Source organism: Oncorhynchus kisutch, linkage group LG23 (genome assembly GCF_002021735.2).
Source record: "Oncorhynchus kisutch isolate 150728-3 linkage group LG23, Okis_V2, whole genome shotgun sequence".
NCBI classification, from domain to species: Eukaryota; Metazoa; Chordata; class Actinopteri; order Salmoniformes; family Salmonidae; genus Oncorhynchus; species Oncorhynchus kisutch.
The window spans coordinates 2587388-2606925 of NC_034196.2; the positions used below are offsets into that span (position 1 = coordinate 2587388).

Below are 19538 nucleotides of genomic sequence, written 5' to 3' on the forward strand. Positions count from 1 at the left end.
TTGTAACCATTAAGGGGTCTAACCATTAAGGGTTCTAAACAGCACCAGGTTGTAACCATTAAGGGTTCTAAACAGCACCAGGTTGTAACCATTAAGGGTTCTAAACAGCACCAGGTTGTAACCATTAAGGGTTCTAACCATTAAGGGTTCTAAACAGCACCAGGTTGTAACCATTAAGGGTTCGAAACAGCACCAGGTTATAACCATTAAGGGTTCTAAACAGCACCAGGTTGTAACCATTAAGGGTTCTAAACAGCACCAGGCTGTAACCATTAAGGGTTCTAACCATTAAGGGTTCTAAACAGCACCAGGTTGTAACCATTAAGGGTTCGAAACAGCACCAGGTTGTAACCATTAAGGGTTCTAAACAGCACCAGGTTGTAACCATTAAGGGTTCTAAACAGCACCAGGTTGTAACCATTAAGGGTTCTAAACAGCACCAGGTTGTAACCATTAAGGGTTCTAAACAGCACCAGGTTATAACCATTAAGGGTTCTAAACAGCACCAGGTTGTAACCATTAAGGGTTCTAAACAGCACCAGGTTGTAACCATTAAGGGTTCTAACCATTAAGGGTTCTAAACAGCACCAGGTTGTAACCATTAAGGGTTCTAAACAGCACCAGGTTGTAACCATTAAGGGTTCTAAACAGCACCAGGTTGTAACCATTAAGGGTTCTAACCATTAAGGGTTCTAAACAGCACCAGGTTATAACCATTAAGGGTTCTAAACAGCACCAGGTTGTAACCATTAAGGGTTCTAAACAGCACCAGGTTGTAACCATTAAGGGTTCTAACCATTAAGGGTTCTAAACAGCACCAGGTTGTAACCATTAAGGGTTCTAAACAGCACCAGGTTGTAACCATTAAGGGTTCTAAACAGCACCAGGTTGTAACCATTAAGGGTTCTAAACAGCACCAGGTTGTAACCATTGCAGAGCCTTTTTTTAATAGTTCTTAAAACCTCTACAGGATCACTGTCCTGTGTTAAATATCTACAACAAAGCTCTCTTAGTGTCCAACAAGCTTTCTCCACCCTTAACCTTGTTCTGAACACCTCCAAAACAAAGATCATGTGGTTTGGTAAGAAGAATGCCCCTCTCCCCACAGGTGTGATGACTACCTCTGAGAGTTTAGAGCTTGAGGTAGTCACCTCATACAAGTACTTATGTATGGCTAGACAGTACACTGTCCTTCTCTCAGCACATATCAAAGCTGCAGGCTAAAGTTAAATCTAGACTTGGTTTCCTCTATCGTAATCGTTCCTATTTCACCCCAGCTGCCAAACTAACCCTGATTCGGATGACCATCCTACCCATGGTAGATTACGGAGACATCATTTATAGATCGCAGGTAAGGGTGATCTCGAGCGGCTAGATGTTCTTTACCATTCGGCCATCAGATTTTCCACCAATGCTCCTTATAGGATACACCAGTGCACTCTATACTCCTCTGTAAACTGGCCATCTCTGTATACCCATCGCAAGACCCACTGGTTGATGCTTATTTATAAAACCCTCTTAGGGCTCACTCCCCCCATCTGAGATATCTACTGCAGCCCTCATCGTCCACATACAACATCCGTTCTGCCAGTCACATTCTGTTAAAGAGCCCCAAAGCACACACATCCCTGGGTCGCTCGTCTTTTCAGTTCGCTGCAGCTAGCGACTGGAACGAGTTGCAACAAACACTCAAACTGGACAGTTTTATATCAATCTCTTCATTCAAAGACTCAATCATGGACACTCTTACTGACAGTTGTGGCTGCTTTGCGTGATGTATTGTTGTCTCTACTTTCTTGCCCTTTGTGCTGTTGTCTGTGCCCAATAATGTTTGTACCATGTTTTGTGCTGCTATCATGTGTTGCTACCATGTTGTTGTCATGTTGTGTTGCTAACATGCTGTGTTGTCATGTGTTGCCGCCTTGCTATGTTGTTATCTTAGGTCTCTCTTTATGTAGTGTTGTGTTGTCTCTTTTGTTAATCCCAGCCCCTGTCCCCGCAGAAGGCCTTTTGCCTTTTGGTAGGCCGTCATTGTAAATTAGAATTTGTTCTTAACTGACCATCCTAGTTAAATTATGGTTAAATACATTTTAAAAAGGGCACATCTGTGTCTTTTGCCTAAATGTGCCTTTTGAAAAGATATACGATTGTTCATTGGATCAGTCTAAAACTTTGCAAATACACTTGTGCCATCTAGTGGCCAAAACCTAAATTGCTCCTGTCCTAGAATAATACATTATGGCCCCTCTCTTGCATTTCAAAGATAGTACAATTTTATTTACAAAAGAAAACATGTTTTTTTTCATTGTATTATATTTTACCAGATCTAATGTGTTATATTCTCCTACATTACTTTCACATTTCCACAAACTTCAAAGGGTTACTTTTTTGAATGGTATCAATAATATGCATATCCTTGCTTCAGATCCTGAGCTACAGGCAGTTAGATTTAGGTATGTAATTTTAGAGGAAAATTGAAAAAAGTGTCAGATCCTTAAGGGGATTAGGAAAGGGTTCTTTATAGCACCATAAAGGTTCTGTTTAAAACTGTATGAGCATATCTCTTATAGAACCTTATTTGGCACAGATCCACCTGTTTTATTGTGTAACAACATATAGTAATTTCATCCAGCTTTGCTCTGGTGCATATATTATCAGATATGAATAAAAACAGTTAACCTGACTGATACGACTTCATCATGGTCAAACACAGAGAAATACAGTATACCAAACTGATAATACCATAGACAGTTTTAGGCACCTATTGATCCACTTCACTCAGCTCAACTCAGATGGGAACAGTGAAAAACCAACAGTGTGCTTACTGCTACAGCCATCAAAGACAGCTTGGAAGAAGCATCCAACAAGCTTAGATTGCTTTGGTCTCACAGTCGAAGAAAATCATGTGCACAGATCCTTGTTATGTGGCTGCTAAAAATCCCTCCTATTCCCATCTGAGTTTCTGCTTTCAAGGTTGGATAAACCACAAAATAGATCAACCCTACCAGTTTTAAAACATTCATCCAAAGAACCGCCGTGATAGCATTTTCCCGTCTAAGGAATGCAAGGATACCATTCTATCAGCATTCAGCATCCAAACCAACCAACAAAACCAACCAATCCCCTTTAGATTTTTTTTCTGGATGAATTCAGATGCATTGCAAAGGTAAAGAAGGGTGACCTTGCACTGGGGCTTGTAATGTAGTATTCCAATATCTACCTACTGTAGGCGACCCACTGGGGACGAGGTAACAGCAGCTCTCTGTCTCTCTCTCTCCTTCCTTTCTCAAACTGAAGTCACCAGCAAGGGAATTCAGTTTTTTTAAAGGGATCTGGTTCCTGCGCTACTGCTGCTGCTGCTGAAACGAAACCTGCCTTTGATGTTCTCTATGCACAGTCCTGTGGGGAATCCAACCCTCTCTCTCCCTCTCCGCAATGAGTATTTGAGCACCACAACACAGCAGCCCACTGTGTACGGCCGGAATACAGGCTCGAAATAACAGTGGAGATAATAAGGAATCCTACAATCAATACAGTGTCCATATCAGGCAAATGTGTCAAAAGTCCAGTACTCACCATCTCTCCTGTTTACTTTGGCAAAGCCGGGTCCATGGCTGTTGGATAACTGTGATGAGCTTCTGAAGGAGGACTGGGGCAGGCTGGACACCAGTGGGCCATCACAGCTGTCTGTCAAGCAAACAGGGAAACACAAAGGACAGGGTTAGGTTTTACAATCACAGGTGATCTCTGAACTATTAGTAACGTTATTATTAGTACAGTATTTCCAAATGATTCAGAGGTGTAGGGCGGAACCATGTTTAAAGCAATTTCAGAGACACTATTTTCCATTTTGTCACAATTTGATCACCATGTCGACCACCATTTCACACGCTGTTACTGCTTTCTGCCAGCAGCAATACTACGCACCAATGACACCATTGAAGTGATGCTAATAATAACTAAAATCACTAGAGTGCAGATCACATTGTTATGTTCCAACACCTTCACAAATGTGTGCATGAGTCACGTCCCTCTGGTCACACCACGTCAGTTCAATTCATTTTTTATTTATCCGTTATTTTACCAGGTAAGTTGACTGAGAACATATTCTCTTTTGCAGCAACAACCTGGGGAATAGTTACAGGGGAGAGGAATGAGCCAATTGTAAACTGGGGATTATTAGGTGACTGATAGTTTGAGGGCCATAATGGGAATTTAGCATTGGGATATTTTTATTTTTAGACCAGAGGAAAGAGTGCCTCCTACTGACCCTCCAACACCACTTCCAGCAGCATCTGGTCTCCCATCCAGGAACTGACCAGGACCAACTCTGCTTAGCTTCAGATGCAAGTCAGATGCAAGTCAGATGCAAAGCCAGCAGTGGTATGCAGGGTGGTATGCTGCTGGCAATGTGGAAATGTGGGTAATATTTGTTTGAGATGTTGACCAATGAGATTTCAACCTTTATACACCCACTCAAAAAGACAGCCAGATGTTTGTTGAATGCTCAATGTGTTATCACTATGCTTTCAACGACCTAAAAGCACAACCAAATTCCAAATGGGAAAACAATGTCTGATTCGGGATTTAGGGCTCGATTCGCCAAAATATAGAGCGCCTGAAATGTAAAGGTAATATCCGATTGAGCTGACATATGGAGTGTTTTCAATGAATGAAATGTAAAGGTAATATCCGATTGAGCTGACATATGGAGTGTTTTCAATGAATGAAATGTAAAGGTAATATCCGATTGAGCTGACATATGGAGTGTTTTCAATGAATGAAATGTAAAGGTAATATCCGATTGAGCTGACATATGGAGTGTTTTCAATGAATGAAATGTAAAGGTAATATCCGATTGAGCTGACATATGGAGTGTTTGCAATGAATGCGGTCTCCACAAATGTGGGAACGTTGCCTTTAAATTTCAATCGCGCTATAGCGCTGAACTTTGGTGATACGGATTGAATCGAGCCCTTAGTTTTCATATAAATGTGCTACCACTGCACATTCAACCATTTAAAAGAACAAGTTCAAATGGGAATACAATGCCAGATATGTTGGATTTATACAACAACTTAATGTGTTATCATTGTGCTTCATCCAACAGTACAAAAAAAAAACTGGATTGCAGTTGAGATTACATTAAAAGTACATAGTGCTTTTCCATGCTATCTCGAACATGTACACTTTCTACGATTACATAAGACATTTACAGTATACTTAAAGTAACCTCAACATGTACACTTTCTACGATTACATAAGACATTTACAGTATACTTAAAGTAACCTCAACATGTACACTTTCTACGATTACATAAAGACATTTACAGTATACTTACAGTAACCTCAACATGTACACTTTCTACGATTACGTAAGACATTTACAGTATACTTACAGTAACCTCAACATGTACACTTTCTACGATTACATAAGACATTTACAGTATACTTAAAGTAACCTCAACATGTGGTCACGGATGTGTTTCTCATGTTAAGGTTGAATAAATACTTTTACATTAGCCTTTTACTGATATACTGGGCCGTACTCACTACCCTCTGTAGTGCCTTGCGGTCAGAGGCCGAGCAGATGCCATACCAGGCAGTGATGCAACCCGTCAGGATGCTCTCGATGGTGCAGCTGTAGAACATTTGAGGACCCATGCCAAATCTTTTCAGCCTCTTGAGGGGGTATAGGTTTTGTCGTGCCCTCTTCGCAACTGTCTTGGTGTGTTTGGACTTAACGTTAGCTAGCTAACAAGCCAGAAACAAACCACAACTTTGTTTGCTTTTAGTTGCCTGGTTTTCTAGATTGACGTAAACTAAATTCATTTTTAAAATGGTTTATTGGTGTTCAAATACACCAGTTATGCTATTTTGGACCGTCAGGCTGCTGATTTCATGCAATCTGTTGTTTTTGTGTTTATACTTCTTCACAACGACAATGATGTCAGTGCAACAACTTTATACAGACATGTCGATAGATGTAGTATACATCAATCTTTAGTCTTGAAAACTGGTTGTTTAGTACACTACCATACTCACTCTGTTTAGCACATGGCCTCACATGTGAATCCTTAAAGAGATGTTGAAAAAACAATGTTGAATGGGTGTAGACAAAGAAGGGCTCTCCAGTAGGTGAACCAAATAATTCAAGGGCCATTTTCTGAATAGTTGCATTACAAGTTACTTTCCCATTGTTCCTCAACTGTAGTGTATGATATACCATTTCCTAGCTCTGGGTCTCTACTTTTATCCAATGTAAAAAAACACAATTTCAAATGTTGTTACATAAGACAGATTTGAGCCGGTCGGTCACAAATATGTAGAATTGTAGGAAATTAGATATAAAACTGCAACAAAAAAAGTTATGTACAGCAAACGTATTTGTTTACCTTAATGTACGTACTTATTAAATGATAGTTTTCAAACCCAATGCTGAGTTAATGTGAGTTAATGTGTAGCGGCTAATTGTACAGCTAATAGTCTACGTTTTTGTAGATTGGTTGCTGTAGTTTCACTCACCTCAATCAATGTGATAATGGCTGAGGTAAGTTTTGCTTGTTTTTGCTGTTCTCCAAATAGCATTTTAGATGATGACATTTCAACTAGATAATGCTAGAAAAACCAGCTTGCCGAACCTCTTATCAGTAGTGCACACATACTCTCCTCATGACCAAACTACATTCCCTGTCTCTCAATGACTAGATTAGGGTTGTTTGTTGGGTATTCAGTGTGAAAAGCTTTTCAATTATAGTGTTTTAGAGTGGGAAATGGGAAAGTGCACTCCAAAGAACAGAGCAGAGGAGTAAAAGCTAAGTTGATAATCACTAATGAGAGTTCTTGTTGAAAACTACTTGACAGAAAGAGCAGAGCGTTTGAAAACACAAGAGCCATTTATCGGCGTTCAGAGTTTGGCATTTCAGTGCCGTTACCCACGTCTCTGACTGACTGTGATCAGTCGTGCACAGACGTCCGTTGTGCGGAGGCAGAAATTGGAGGTAAATGCTGAATATCTGGTTGTTTGCATCCACTGAACCTTGATGGAAAACTCACCCTCCCTTGTGCTAGAGCCACCTTCGCAAAAATAGGCCTTTACTGTAGCTACCGCACCTCATTCCTTCAGCTAGCTCTATCCCAAAACAACACGTAAATACCAAGGTAATGTTTTGTTTTGTCTTAGAAACACAATATATGTAATAATTAGCTGGATTCTCTATAACGCTTTGCTACATAACACTACTACCTTAGATAATGGGTGCGTCCCAATATGGCAGCCTATTCCCTGTATAGTGCGCTATGGGCCCTGGTCAAAAGTCGTATAGGGATATTCATCTCCAAGGTGGCATAGCAGTTCAGACGTCTTTTGTCCTCGTCTTGTCGTGTCCTGTATATATATATATTTACAACTTTTTCACATACATTTTATTTTTATTTTCCATCAACTCATCTTCAAAACACTCTCCTGCAACCCGCCTCACCAATGTATATTTATAAAAAAGTATTATTTACCTCAGATCTGTAATCCTACAAGAAGCTAGCCAGAAACTCCAGGAGGCTGGCCTGAAACTAGCCAGAAGCTAATCCAGAAGCTAGTTCAGAAGCTAGTTGGCTCCTTTACTGGCAAGTCGTTGGTGTTCAGCTAAAGTCTATCGCCAGTTCTGTACGGCGCAGCGCGGCTCGGAGCGGAGCATACCGGACCAATTTTTCGCTCCATGTCCCTGGATTTCGACTGCTCTCTGGACATTCATGCCCGGATCTGACAGCTAGCTAGCTGCTATCCGTGTGACTATCGGCCTTCGTCGATTCCGGAGCAAACATCAATTGTTCCGGAGCTAGCAAGCTCCGTCAATCACTCCTGAGTTCCATCAATCGCACCTGGGCTGCAGTCGCCTATCCGGACCCGTTTTGCTGCCTTCGCGGAGCCCCACCGGGCCTTCACACCTGGACTGCCGACGTTATCTACCCGAAGGAGTTATTCGGCTGGCTCCTCCGTCGCGACGTTACCTGAACGCCCATCTGCGGCCTGCTAACCGTTAGCTGTCTTACCGGCTGCTATCTGAATAGACAATCGGACAATTTTTTATTTTATTTTTTTATTATTATTATTATGTTTTCTTCTTGGGCCTCTATAACTATATCTATTGTTTTTATTTTTGTTGTTGTTGTGTGATTTGGATTGATCCCCTCTACCACATGGAACCCCACTAATCTACTGACGGAGCGCAGGAGGTGGCAAACAACAGACCTCCATCCTATGCTAGCTTGCTACCGATGCCCTGGCTAGCTGTCTAAATCACCAACCAACCTCTCCACTCACCGGACCCTTTTGATCACTCGACTAAGCATGCCTCTCCTTAATGTCAATATGTCTTGTCCATTTCTGTTCTGGTTAGTGTTTATTGGCTTATTTCACTGTAGAGCCTCTAGTCCTGCTCACTATACCTTATCCAACCTATTAGTTCCACCACCCACACATGCAATGACATCTCCTGGTTTCAACGATGTTTCTAGAGACAATATCTCTCTCTTCATCACTCAATACCTAGGTTTACCTCCACTGTATTCACATCCTACCATACATTTGTCTGTACATTATACCTTGATGCTATTTTATCGCCCCCAGAAACCTCCTTTTACTCTATGTTCCAGACGTTCTAGACGACCAATTCTCATAGCTTTTAGCCGTACCCTTATTCTACTCCTCCTATGTTCCTCTGGCGATGTAGAGGTGAATCCAGGCCCTGCAGTGCCTAGCTCCACTCCTATTCCCCAGGCGCTCTCTTTTGACGACTTCTGTAACCGTAATAGCCTTGGTTTCATGCATGTTAACATTAGAAGCCTCCTCCCTAAGTTTGTTCTATTCACTGCTTTAGCACACTCTGCCAACCCGGATGTTCTAGCTGTGTCTGAATCCTGGCTTAGGAAGACCACCAAAAACTCAGACATTTTAATTCCAAACTACAACATTTTCAGACAAGATAGAACTGCCAAAGGGGGCGGTGTTGCAATCTACTGCAAAGATAGCCTGCAGAGTTCTGTCCTACTATCCAGGTCTGTACCCAAACAATTTGAACTTCTACTTTTAAAAATCCACCTCTCTAAAAACAAGTCTCTCACCGTTGCCGCCTGCTATAGACCACCCTCTGCCCCCAGCTGTGCTCTGGACACCATATGTGAACTGATTGCCCCCCATCTATCTTCAGAGTTCGTGCTGCTAGGCGACCTAAACTGGAACATGCTTAACACCCCAGCCATCCTACAATCTAAACTTGATGCCCTCAATCTCACACAAATAATCAATGAACCTACCAGGTACCTCCCCAAAACCTTAAACACGGGCACCCTCATAGATATCATCCTAACCAACTTCCCCTCTAAATACACCTCTGCTGTCTTCAACCAAGATCTCAGCGATCACTGCCTCATTGCCTGCATCCGTAATGGGTCAGCGGTCAAACGACCTCCACTCATCACTGTAAAACGCTCCCTGAAACACTTCTGCGAGCAGGCCTTTCTAATCGACCTGGCCGGGGTATCCTGGAAGGATATTGATCTCATCCCGTCAGTAGAGGATGCCTGGATATTTTTTTTTATGCCTTCCTAACCATCTTAAATAAACATGCCCCATTTAAGAAATTTAGAACCAGGAACAGATATAGCCCTTGGTTCTCCCCAGACCTGACTGCCCTTAACCAACACAAAAACATCCTATGGCGTTCTGCATTAGCATCGAACAGCCCCCGTGATATGCAGCTGTTCAGGGAAGCTAGAAATCATTATACACAGGCAGTTAGAAAAGCCAAGGCTAGCTTTTTCAAGCAGAAATTTGCTTCCTGCATCACTAACTCAAAAAAGTTCTGGGACACTGTAAAGTCCATGGAGAATAAGAACACCTCCTCCCAGCTGCCCACTGCACTGAAGATAGGAAACACTGTCACCACTGATAAATCCACCATAATTGAGAATTTCAATAAGCATTTTTCTACGGCTGGCCATGCTTTCCACCTGGCTACTCCTACCCCGGACAACAGCACTGCACCCCCAACAGCAACTCGCCCAAGCCTTCCCCATTTCTCCTTCTCCCAAATCCATTCAGCTGATGTTCTGAAAGAGCTGCAAAATCTGGACCCCTACAAATCAGCCGGGCTAGACAATCTGGACCCTTTCTTTCTAAAATTATCTGCCGAAATTGTTGCCACCCCTATTACTAGCCTGTTCAACCTCTCTTTCGTGTCGTCTGAGATTCCCAAAGATTGGAAAGCAGCTGCGGTCATCCCCCTCTTCAAAGGGGGGGACACTCTTGACCCAAACTGCTACAGACCTATATCTATCCTACCATGCCTTTCTAAGGTCTTCGAAAGCCAAGTCAACAAACAGATTACCGACCATTTCGAATCTCACCATACCTTCTCTGCTATGCAATCCGGTTTCAGAGCTGGTCATGGGTGCACCTCAGCCACGCTCAAGGTCCTAAACGATATCTTAACCGCCATCGATAAGAAACATTACTGTGCAGCCGTATTCATTGATCTGGCCAAGGCTTTCGACTCTGTCAATCACCATATCCTCATCGGCAGACTCGACAGCCTTGGTTTCTCAAATGATTGCCTCGCCTGGTTCACCAACTACTTCTCTGATAGAGTTCAGTGTGTCAAATCGGAGGGTCTGCTGTCCGGACCTCTGGCAGTCTCTATTTTGCTCCTTTGCACCCCATTATTTTTTATTTCTACTTTGCACATTCTTCCATTGAAAAACTACCATTCCAGTATTTTACTTGCTATATTGTATTTACTTTGCCATCATGGCCTTTTTTGCCTTTACCTCCCTTCTCACCTCATTTGCTCACATTGTATATAGACTTGTTTATACTGCATTATTGACTGTATGTTTGGTTTTACTCCATGTGTAACTCTGTGTCGTTTTATCTGTCGAACTGCTTTGCTTTATCTTGGCCAGGTCGCAATTGTAAATGAGAACTTGTTCTCAACTTGCCTACCTGGTTAAATAAAGGTAAAATAAAATAAATAAAATAGAGTGCCAATTGCGATGCAGTCATTACCTCGTTCAAAGTAGCACTTCTCAGGGAGTGTCAGTGGCGTCAGAACCCACCAGAAGTGTTCAAATCACTATTGATAAAGGACTGATCCTTGGCAGAAGCTCCAGCCGATAGATTGAGACAGGCTACTGTACATCTACTGTGTCCCATTTCACATTTTGTTGCTCAGTCTCCAGACAGATTGAAGAGCAGAACGATAACTACACACCCAACCTAATGTGCTATCTCAGGGGTATTCAACCTGGAGTCCGCTGACCCTGAACCTGACCCCAGGGGATCCACAATTATTATTTATAAGAGTACATTTTTTCCAAAATGTTTTTATAAATATCGCGAGCAACAACAGAACATTTATTTTGAATTACACTGACCAAAAATATAAAACGCAACATGTAAAGTGTTAGTCCCATGCTTCACGGGCTGAAATAAAATATCCCAGAAATTATCCATGAACACAAAAAAGACGTTTTTTTTTCTCCCAACTTTCTTTAATCTATCCACCTGACAGGTGTGGCATATGAAGAAGCCAATTAAACAGCATGATCATTACACAGGTGCACCTTGTGCTGGGAACAATAAAAGGCCACTCTAAAATGTGCAGTTTTGTCACACAACACAATGCCACAGATGTTTCAAGTTTTGAGGGAGGGTGAAATTGGTATGCTGACTGCAAGAATGTCTACCAGAGTTGTTGCCAGATAATTTTCTGTTCATTCCTCTACCTTAAGTCGCCTCCAACATTGTTTTAGAGAATATGTTAAACTGGCCTCAAAACAGAACTCCACGTGTATGGCGTTGTGTGTGCAAGCAGTTTGCTGATGTCAAAGTTGTGAACAGAGTGCCCCGTGGTGGCGGTGGGGTTATGGTATGGGCAGGCATAAGCTAAGGACAACAAACACAATTTCCTTTTATCGATGGCAATTTGAACACACAGAGATGCCATGACGAGATCCTGAGGCCCATTGTTGTGCCATTCATCCGCCACCTTTATGGCCCCATCTCGCATGCTCTGTAGACAAATTCCTGGAAGCTGAAAATGTCCCAGTTCTTCCATGTCCTGCATACTCGCCAGATGTGTCACTCATTGAGAATGTTTGGGATACTCTGGATCGACACGTACAACAGTGTGTTCCAGGTCCCGCGAATATCCAGCAACTTTGCACAGCCATTGACTAGGACTGGGACAACATTCCACAGGCCACAATTAACAGCTTGATCAACTCTATGCGAAGGACATGTGTCGCATTGCATGAGGCAAATGGTGGTAACACCAGATACTGACTGATTTTCTGATCCACACCCCTACCTTTGTTTTAAGGTATCTGTGACCAACATATGCAGATCTGTATTCCCAGTCTTGTGTAATCCATAGATAAGGACCTAATAAATATATTTCGATTTATTTTCTTATATGAACTGTAAATCTATATTTTTGTTCAGTATACACACCTACAGTAGAAAGGAGGAGAATATCTTCTTTCTAATGATTTTATTTCTCAACTCCTAATATTGAGCAAATTACCCTAATTGGAGCTAAATACACTCACTGGAGTACCTGACATAGGCTTTGAAAAAGCACACGTGAGTACCAATTGCTTCAAGTGGCGCTGGCTGCGGTTAAGCTTTCTTGACATGGACATACATTTTCCCAACAATTGGCTAACTATCATAACTCAAGGTGAGACCCAGATGCAGACACAGGGGGCAGATGGTTGGAGTCGTAGGTGTTTATTTATCCAAAAGGGGTAGGCATGAGAATGGTCGTGGACAGGCAAAAGGTCAAAACCAGATCAGAGTCCAGGAGGTACAGAGTGGCAGGCAGGCTCGAGGCCAAGGCAGGCAGAATGGTCAGGCAGGCAGGTACAGAGTCCAGAAACAAGCAAGGGTCAAAACCAGGAGGACTAGAAAAAGGCAAATTAGCAAAAGCAGGAGAACGGGAAACCCGCTGGTTGACCTGGAAACATACAAGAAGAACTGGCATAGAGAGACAGAAAGCACAGGGATAAATACACTGGGGAAAACAAGCAACACCTGAAGGGGGTGGAGACAATCACAAGGACAGGTGAAACAGATCAGGGTGTGACAGCTTACCTTTGTTTATTCAGCTAAACAGCGGTTATGAACAAAAATGTGTTAGGAGTTACATTTCTAGCTAATAGGCTATGTTAGAGTTAACACTTCCTCTTTCAATTATTATATAGGGAGGTGAAAATTATGAAAAACTATTTACCAAATGTTGATTAATTCTCCTTGGCATTATCATTCATCTGGTAATAAGATGTCTTGTACTTAAAAAAAATATAGATGTACAGGGTCGCTGATTTACCTGGGTGGGGGTCCCCTTTGTTAACTGAATGTCGTGACTTTTCAGGGGTGCTTCAGTAAATTAGCTTGTTCGTCTGGCAGGGAATTAATTGGCCAGATTGAGAGAGAGGGAGAGCCAGATTGTGCTTGTGGCCAGCTAGCACAATGTGGTTAGCTGTACTTGCATCTCAAATGGCACCCTATTCCCTATAGGCTCTTGTCAAAAGTAGTGTACTATATAGGGAAGAGAGTGCCATTCGGGACACATCCTATAACATTTGCACCGACTGCCACAGGAAGTAGAGCAGCTAGCAGCTTCTGTAGAGTGAAATACATGCATAACCAACCTCCACAGGGAAAGGAAGTAGAGCAGCTAGAAGCTTCTGTAGAGTGAAATACATGCATAACCAACCTCCACAGGGAAAGGAAGTAGAGCAGCTAGAAGCTTCTGTAGAGTGAAATACATGCATAACCAACCTCCACAGGGAAAGGAAGTAGAGCAGCTAGCAGCTTCTGTAGAGTGAAATACATGCATAACCAACCTCCACAGGGAAAGGAAGTAGAGCAGCTAGAAGCTTCTGTAGAGTGAAATACATGCATAACCAACCTCCACAGGGAAAGGAAGTAGAGCAGCTAGCAGCTTCTGTAGAGTGAAATACATGCATAACCAACCTCCACAGGGAAAGAAATGTCCAAAATAATAAAATGTACTTATTAGACCTTGTTTTTCATATTGGCCCCAAAAGATACTCTACAATCTACAATCTACAATAATTACAAAATGCCGGAAGTTAATTTCGAACAAAATACATCTGAATATGGAACCGATGGAGGAAGTTTGTGAATGACATATGCTCTCCAAAGGGAAAAAGTTCACAAAAATCAAGTTAGTCAAAAACATGGATAATCAACTTTAATCCCGTCTATGGCTTTTGAAGACGATGTGTGTGTTTGAAGAAAAAATAACTGGGTGACCAGTACCTTTCTCTGCAGCATGTTTGTGACCAGTTTGAAACGGCTAGCTAGCTAGTTAGCGGTGCGCTTTAGTAGCGTTTAAATCGGTGACATCACTCACTCTGAGACCTTGATGTACTGACGTTGTTTCCTTTGCTTTGCAAAGACCGTGGCTTTTGTGGAGCGATAAGTAACAATGCTTATAGGGTGACTGTTGTCAATGTGTGCAGAGGGTTCCCGTTTCAAGCCCAGGTTGGGGCGAGGGACAGAAGTAATACTGTTACATGAGCACAGGATGGCTCTGCAGAAATAGTGGTGAGTGAGCATTAAATAATGTACTAATAGGCCTGCAAACTGCCTTGTAGTGTGATCTGTGAACTGTCATTGACTGCGATTACACAAAAGCAAGATCTGGCTCTCCAGAGCAAAACTATCCAATCATTGAGATGTTATGATAGCTGCAGCCTGTAATGGGGCATTATCAAGCCCCAATTCTCCAATCTGTAGTGGAACCCTGCTATGTTTCAGAGGTCATTTGCTTTGCAGCAGTTACGTGCACACACACACACACACACACACACACACACACACACACACACACACACACACACACACACACACACACACACACACACACACACACACACACACACACACAAGGATAGCTGCACTAAACTACAGAAGCATAATCAGAGTGTCTGTAACTGTGAGGGCTCTCTCTCTCTCTCTCTCGCTCTCTCTCTCTCTGATGTTGTTGTTACTGGCACTAATAGACAGAAATGTTCGCTAGCTCTCCTCTAACTTCTCATTTACTGCTGCTCAGTCAGATACCTCTCCCAGCAGTCTCTCTGTCTCACCCCCCCCCCCCCCCCCTCTCTCTCTCTCTCTCTCTCTCCCCCTTTCCTCTCTGGAAGCCGTCAAATGGCAAGCTGAAGCTCTGCTACTGCGCTAACAAACTGTGTGTGAGTGTGTGCACTGATGCTCTAACAAACTGTGTGTGTGTGTACTGATGCTCTAACAAACTGTGTGTGTGTGTACCGATGCGCTAACAAACTGTGTGTGTGTGTGTGTGTGTGTGTGTGTGTGTGTACTGATACGCTAACAAACTGTGTGTGTGTGTGTGTGTGTACTGATGCGCTAACAAACACAAAGAGAGAGGTGTTTGATCCTCATCGCTGTAGCCTCCAGCAAACACACCTGGCATCCTTGTGACGCCTCCAAACTTCAGCTTCCACCAAAATGATCCAGTTAAACAATGCAGCAAGACAATAGTTAACAATAGCTGACAATAGCTATCCACATCCATGGATAAACCATGCTCAGTTCACCAGACAAACAATCTTCATCTTTGAAATGATATGAAAACAATCATTTGTACTTTACAAAAACAACATACTGTAGCACCAAGGTTGACCACAGCCAAGATAAATGTAATCAGAGAGGGCTACGATCAAAGGGAGGAGGATTTAAAAAAAACTCTTTATCCTGAATCTGTCAGTCTGCCAGTCTTAACTCTCTTTACAATACCACGCAGACACAGAGTTGAAACAAGCAGGCAGCCGCTGCAAGGCTGTCACTCACGTGATTGGGTTCAAACATTTATTATTAGAGAGCAGACACACCGAGGAACATTCACTGACTGCAATACTTTGCCTTGCTATCATGCTAATGAAGATTACAGCAAAAATACTTCAGGTAACTTCACTTACACTAAGTCAGTAGCGGTGTGGGGGTAAAATCACTGGGGAAGCCAAGCCCTCCCCCCCGTTAAAACAAAACCTGTTAATTCATGGTTCTGATTCCTGTGTGTGTGCGTGTGTGCGTGTTCGTGCAAGTAGAAAAATATGTTGACTCACCCTACTTGTAGAGAAATGCCAATGCCATCCTCCTCTCTTTCATGTTAACGAAACATGTTATTTGTTGTTGGCTAAAATGCTTGCTCCCTAGCCTAACTTTGATTCATGGGCAAAGTTAGCTAGTTAACATTAGCCTTCTACATCTAGCTACATATTGAAACTCCATTCTCTCAGGCCAGGGGCACAACAATGTATGAATTAATGGTTGGATCAGAATCACCGTTATAATCATTAGCCAGTACGGAGAATTAAGTAAAACCACAAGTCCAAATCCCTATCTCCATCCATGGCTAATTTAGGAAAGGCATAATTTTAGCTAGCTAGCTAGCTAGACACCGGAGGACAACAACACAACGAGACACAACAATTCAACAATGCAAGCTGGCTTGACACTTCCTTTGGTGCGCCAGGACCATTCACAGTTAAGCTCGCTCAGTTTAGCTCAATGCTGATTGGCACATTTTTAAATACTTTTTTTTTTATCAAGGGAGGCCAAATATTCGCTGGCTTCCCTTGCCTTCAATGCTACAGGAAGCAACAATGTCATACTCTTTATGACCACACAGCATCAGATAGATGGCCTATACATAGAGAGACAGAGGGGCGCTGTTTCGCTCACTCAGATGCTTTCTCCTGTGAGATACATTAAGCCTCTTGGGAATTCAAGGAAAATTATAAAACATAAAGAGATGAAATACCACATTTTTTTTGGGGGGGGGCAATATTTTGGGGAAGCCTGCCTTCCCTTGGCATCAATGAATACACACCACTGCTAATAGTTACCAAGAATGGGTAATCAAAAAGAAAGCATGATGCTCTATAACCCAGCAACGAGACTAAGGATTTGGCCCAGATGACACCCTTTTCCCTTTAGTGCCCTAGGCCCAGGTCAAAAGTAGTGCACTATTAAGAGAATAGGGTGCCATTTGGAAAACATACTAAGATGTTTTCAACCATTATTGCAGCCAGCTGGGTCCTGCCCTCCCTTCACCTCTACTCCTCTGTGATGGGCCTGGCTTAGACATGAAGAAGACATGAAGATACACCTGTCTTGTGATATATAATCATTCTCCCACTACAGCGCTTACATTTGACATAAGCCTGCAATGTCCATCCTCAGCACTGTGGTCTGGTGTGTGGGTGAACAGTGTACTTTCTCCAGAGTGAGCAGAAAGAAGTGACAGCATTATAGCCACCCAGCCCTGATCCAGGTGATAGGTATAGGTCTATTCCACAGGACACACTATACCCGTGGTAACCAACCAGTTGATCCAAGGCATTCCTAGTCGATCACCAAGCATTTCTGTGAAAAAAAACAACGATAAAGCCTTGCATTCCTATTTATTTATTTGTTATTATTTGTATTATTTAGCGCTGTTTTCATTGGCCCTTGCACCGGGAAGGAAAGTGCATTTCATGTGCCTGAAGGTAGAACTTTGCCCAGAGAGCAAATCAAGTGCACCTATAGGCCTAGTGCTGGTCAATCCGATAGCTCAGATCACCGTGTGTGCACAGTTTCCAACGAATACAGCAAAGATGTCACTCCCTGACCGTAGATATCTCTGTTTACTTGATATTTTGGTTAGGTCAGGGTGTGACTAGGGTGGGTACGCTAGTGTAATGTGTAATGTCTAGGGTTTTTGTATGTCTATGTTGGACTGATATGGTTCTCAATCAGAGACAGCTGTTTATCCTTGTCTCTGATTGGGGATCATATTTAGGAAGCCATTTCCCTTTGGTGTTTGTGGGATCTTGTCTACGTGTAGTTGCCTGTCAGCACTCGTTTGGATAGCGTCACGGTTTGTTTTGTTAGTTTGTTCAGTGTTCATTCTCTTGATACTACCCAGCGTTGTCATCAATTGACACTAATTAGCATAACGCAATGGACATAAATATTACAAAAAAATATTCATATTCACAAGTGAAATATATTGAAACACAGCTTAGCCTTGTGTTAATCACCCTGTCATCTCAGATTTTGAAAATATGCTTTACAGCCAAAGCAAGACAAGCATTTGTGTAAGTTTATCGATAGCGTAGCATAGCATTATGCCTAGCTAGCAGCAGGCAACCTGGTCTCGAAAATCAGAAAAGCAATCAAATTAAATCGTTTACCTTTGATGAGCTTCGGATGTTTTCACTCACGAGACTCCCAGTTAGATAGCAAATGTTTATTTTTTCCCAAAATATTATTTTTGTAGGCGAAATAGCTCCGTTTGTTCTTCACGTTTGGCTGAGAAATCGACCGGAAATTGCGGTCACGACAAATATGCCAAATTAGCTCCATAAATATTCCAAATTAGCTCCATAATATCAACAGAAACATGGCAAACGTTGTTTATAATCAATACTCAAGGTGTTTTTCAAATATCTATTCGATAATATATCAACCGGGACTGGTGGCTTCTTAGTAGGAGCGAGAGAAACAATGGCCGCATTTGTCCTTTACGCACAAAACACACTGAGAGACTTCAGCTGACCACTGACGCAATGTTGACGTTCAGGCTAATTTTTCAAAATAAAAGCCTGAAACTATGTATTGTGACACTAGACACATTAGGGAAGCCATAGAAAAAGGAATCTGGTTGATATCCCTTTCACTGCTCAATAGGGACGCATAGGAACGCAGAGGTTTCTAAATAAGAGTCACTTGCTGATTGGATTTTTCTCAGGCTTTCGCCTGCAATATCAGTTCTGTTATACTCACAGACAATATTTTTACAGTTTTGGAAACTTTAGAGTGTTTTCTATCCTAAGCTGTCAATTATATGCATATTCTAGCATCTTGCCCTGACAAAATAGCCAGTTTACTTTGGGGACGTTATTTTTCCAAAAATGAAAATAGTGCCCCCTAGATTCAAGAGGTTATAAATAAGAATGTACGAATACCACGCTGGGCCTTGGTATCATCATTATAACGAACGTGACAAAAGAGATGCTGTTTTTATTAGTACGTTCGTGTTTTTGTTATTCATCACTGTTCAACACTTTTATACACCATAAAATGTACCTTCTTCATACTTCCACTCATACTTCAATGACTGAGTATAGCAGTTTTCGATAAGCTTGCATTGTTATTATTACTGACTTGTTTCTTTTTTAATATTGTGGAAAATTAAACTTTCTCTCATCATAGGAACATAACAACATGAATTGGTGCATGAGGCAGAAATAATGGAAGGATATTGACCTCATACCGTCAGTAGAGGATGCCTGGTTATTCTTTAAAAGTGCTTTCCACACCATATTCAATAAGCATGCCCCATTCAAAAAATGTAGAACTAAGAACACACAGTGTGGAAAGCAAAGGTTAGCTTTATCAAACAGAAATTTGCATCCTGTAGCACAAATTCCCCAAAGTTTTG

The 19538-nt window shown here is 42.1% G+C and overlaps 1 protein-coding gene across 2 annotated transcripts in view; it reads right to left on the reverse strand.

The window, feature by feature from the left end:
* Positions 1-19538, reverse strand: part of LOC109868726 (contactin-associated protein-like 4) — a 205921-nt gene that overhangs the window by 159401 nt on the left and 26982 nt on the right. For both annotated transcript variants that reach the window (XM_020458457.2, XM_020458456.2), the window contains exon 2: positions 3577-3687. In XM_020458457.2, the coding sequence (XP_020314046.1) occupies positions 3577-3687 (111 nt within the window). The remainder of the gene's footprint in view (positions 1-3576; positions 3688-19538) is intronic.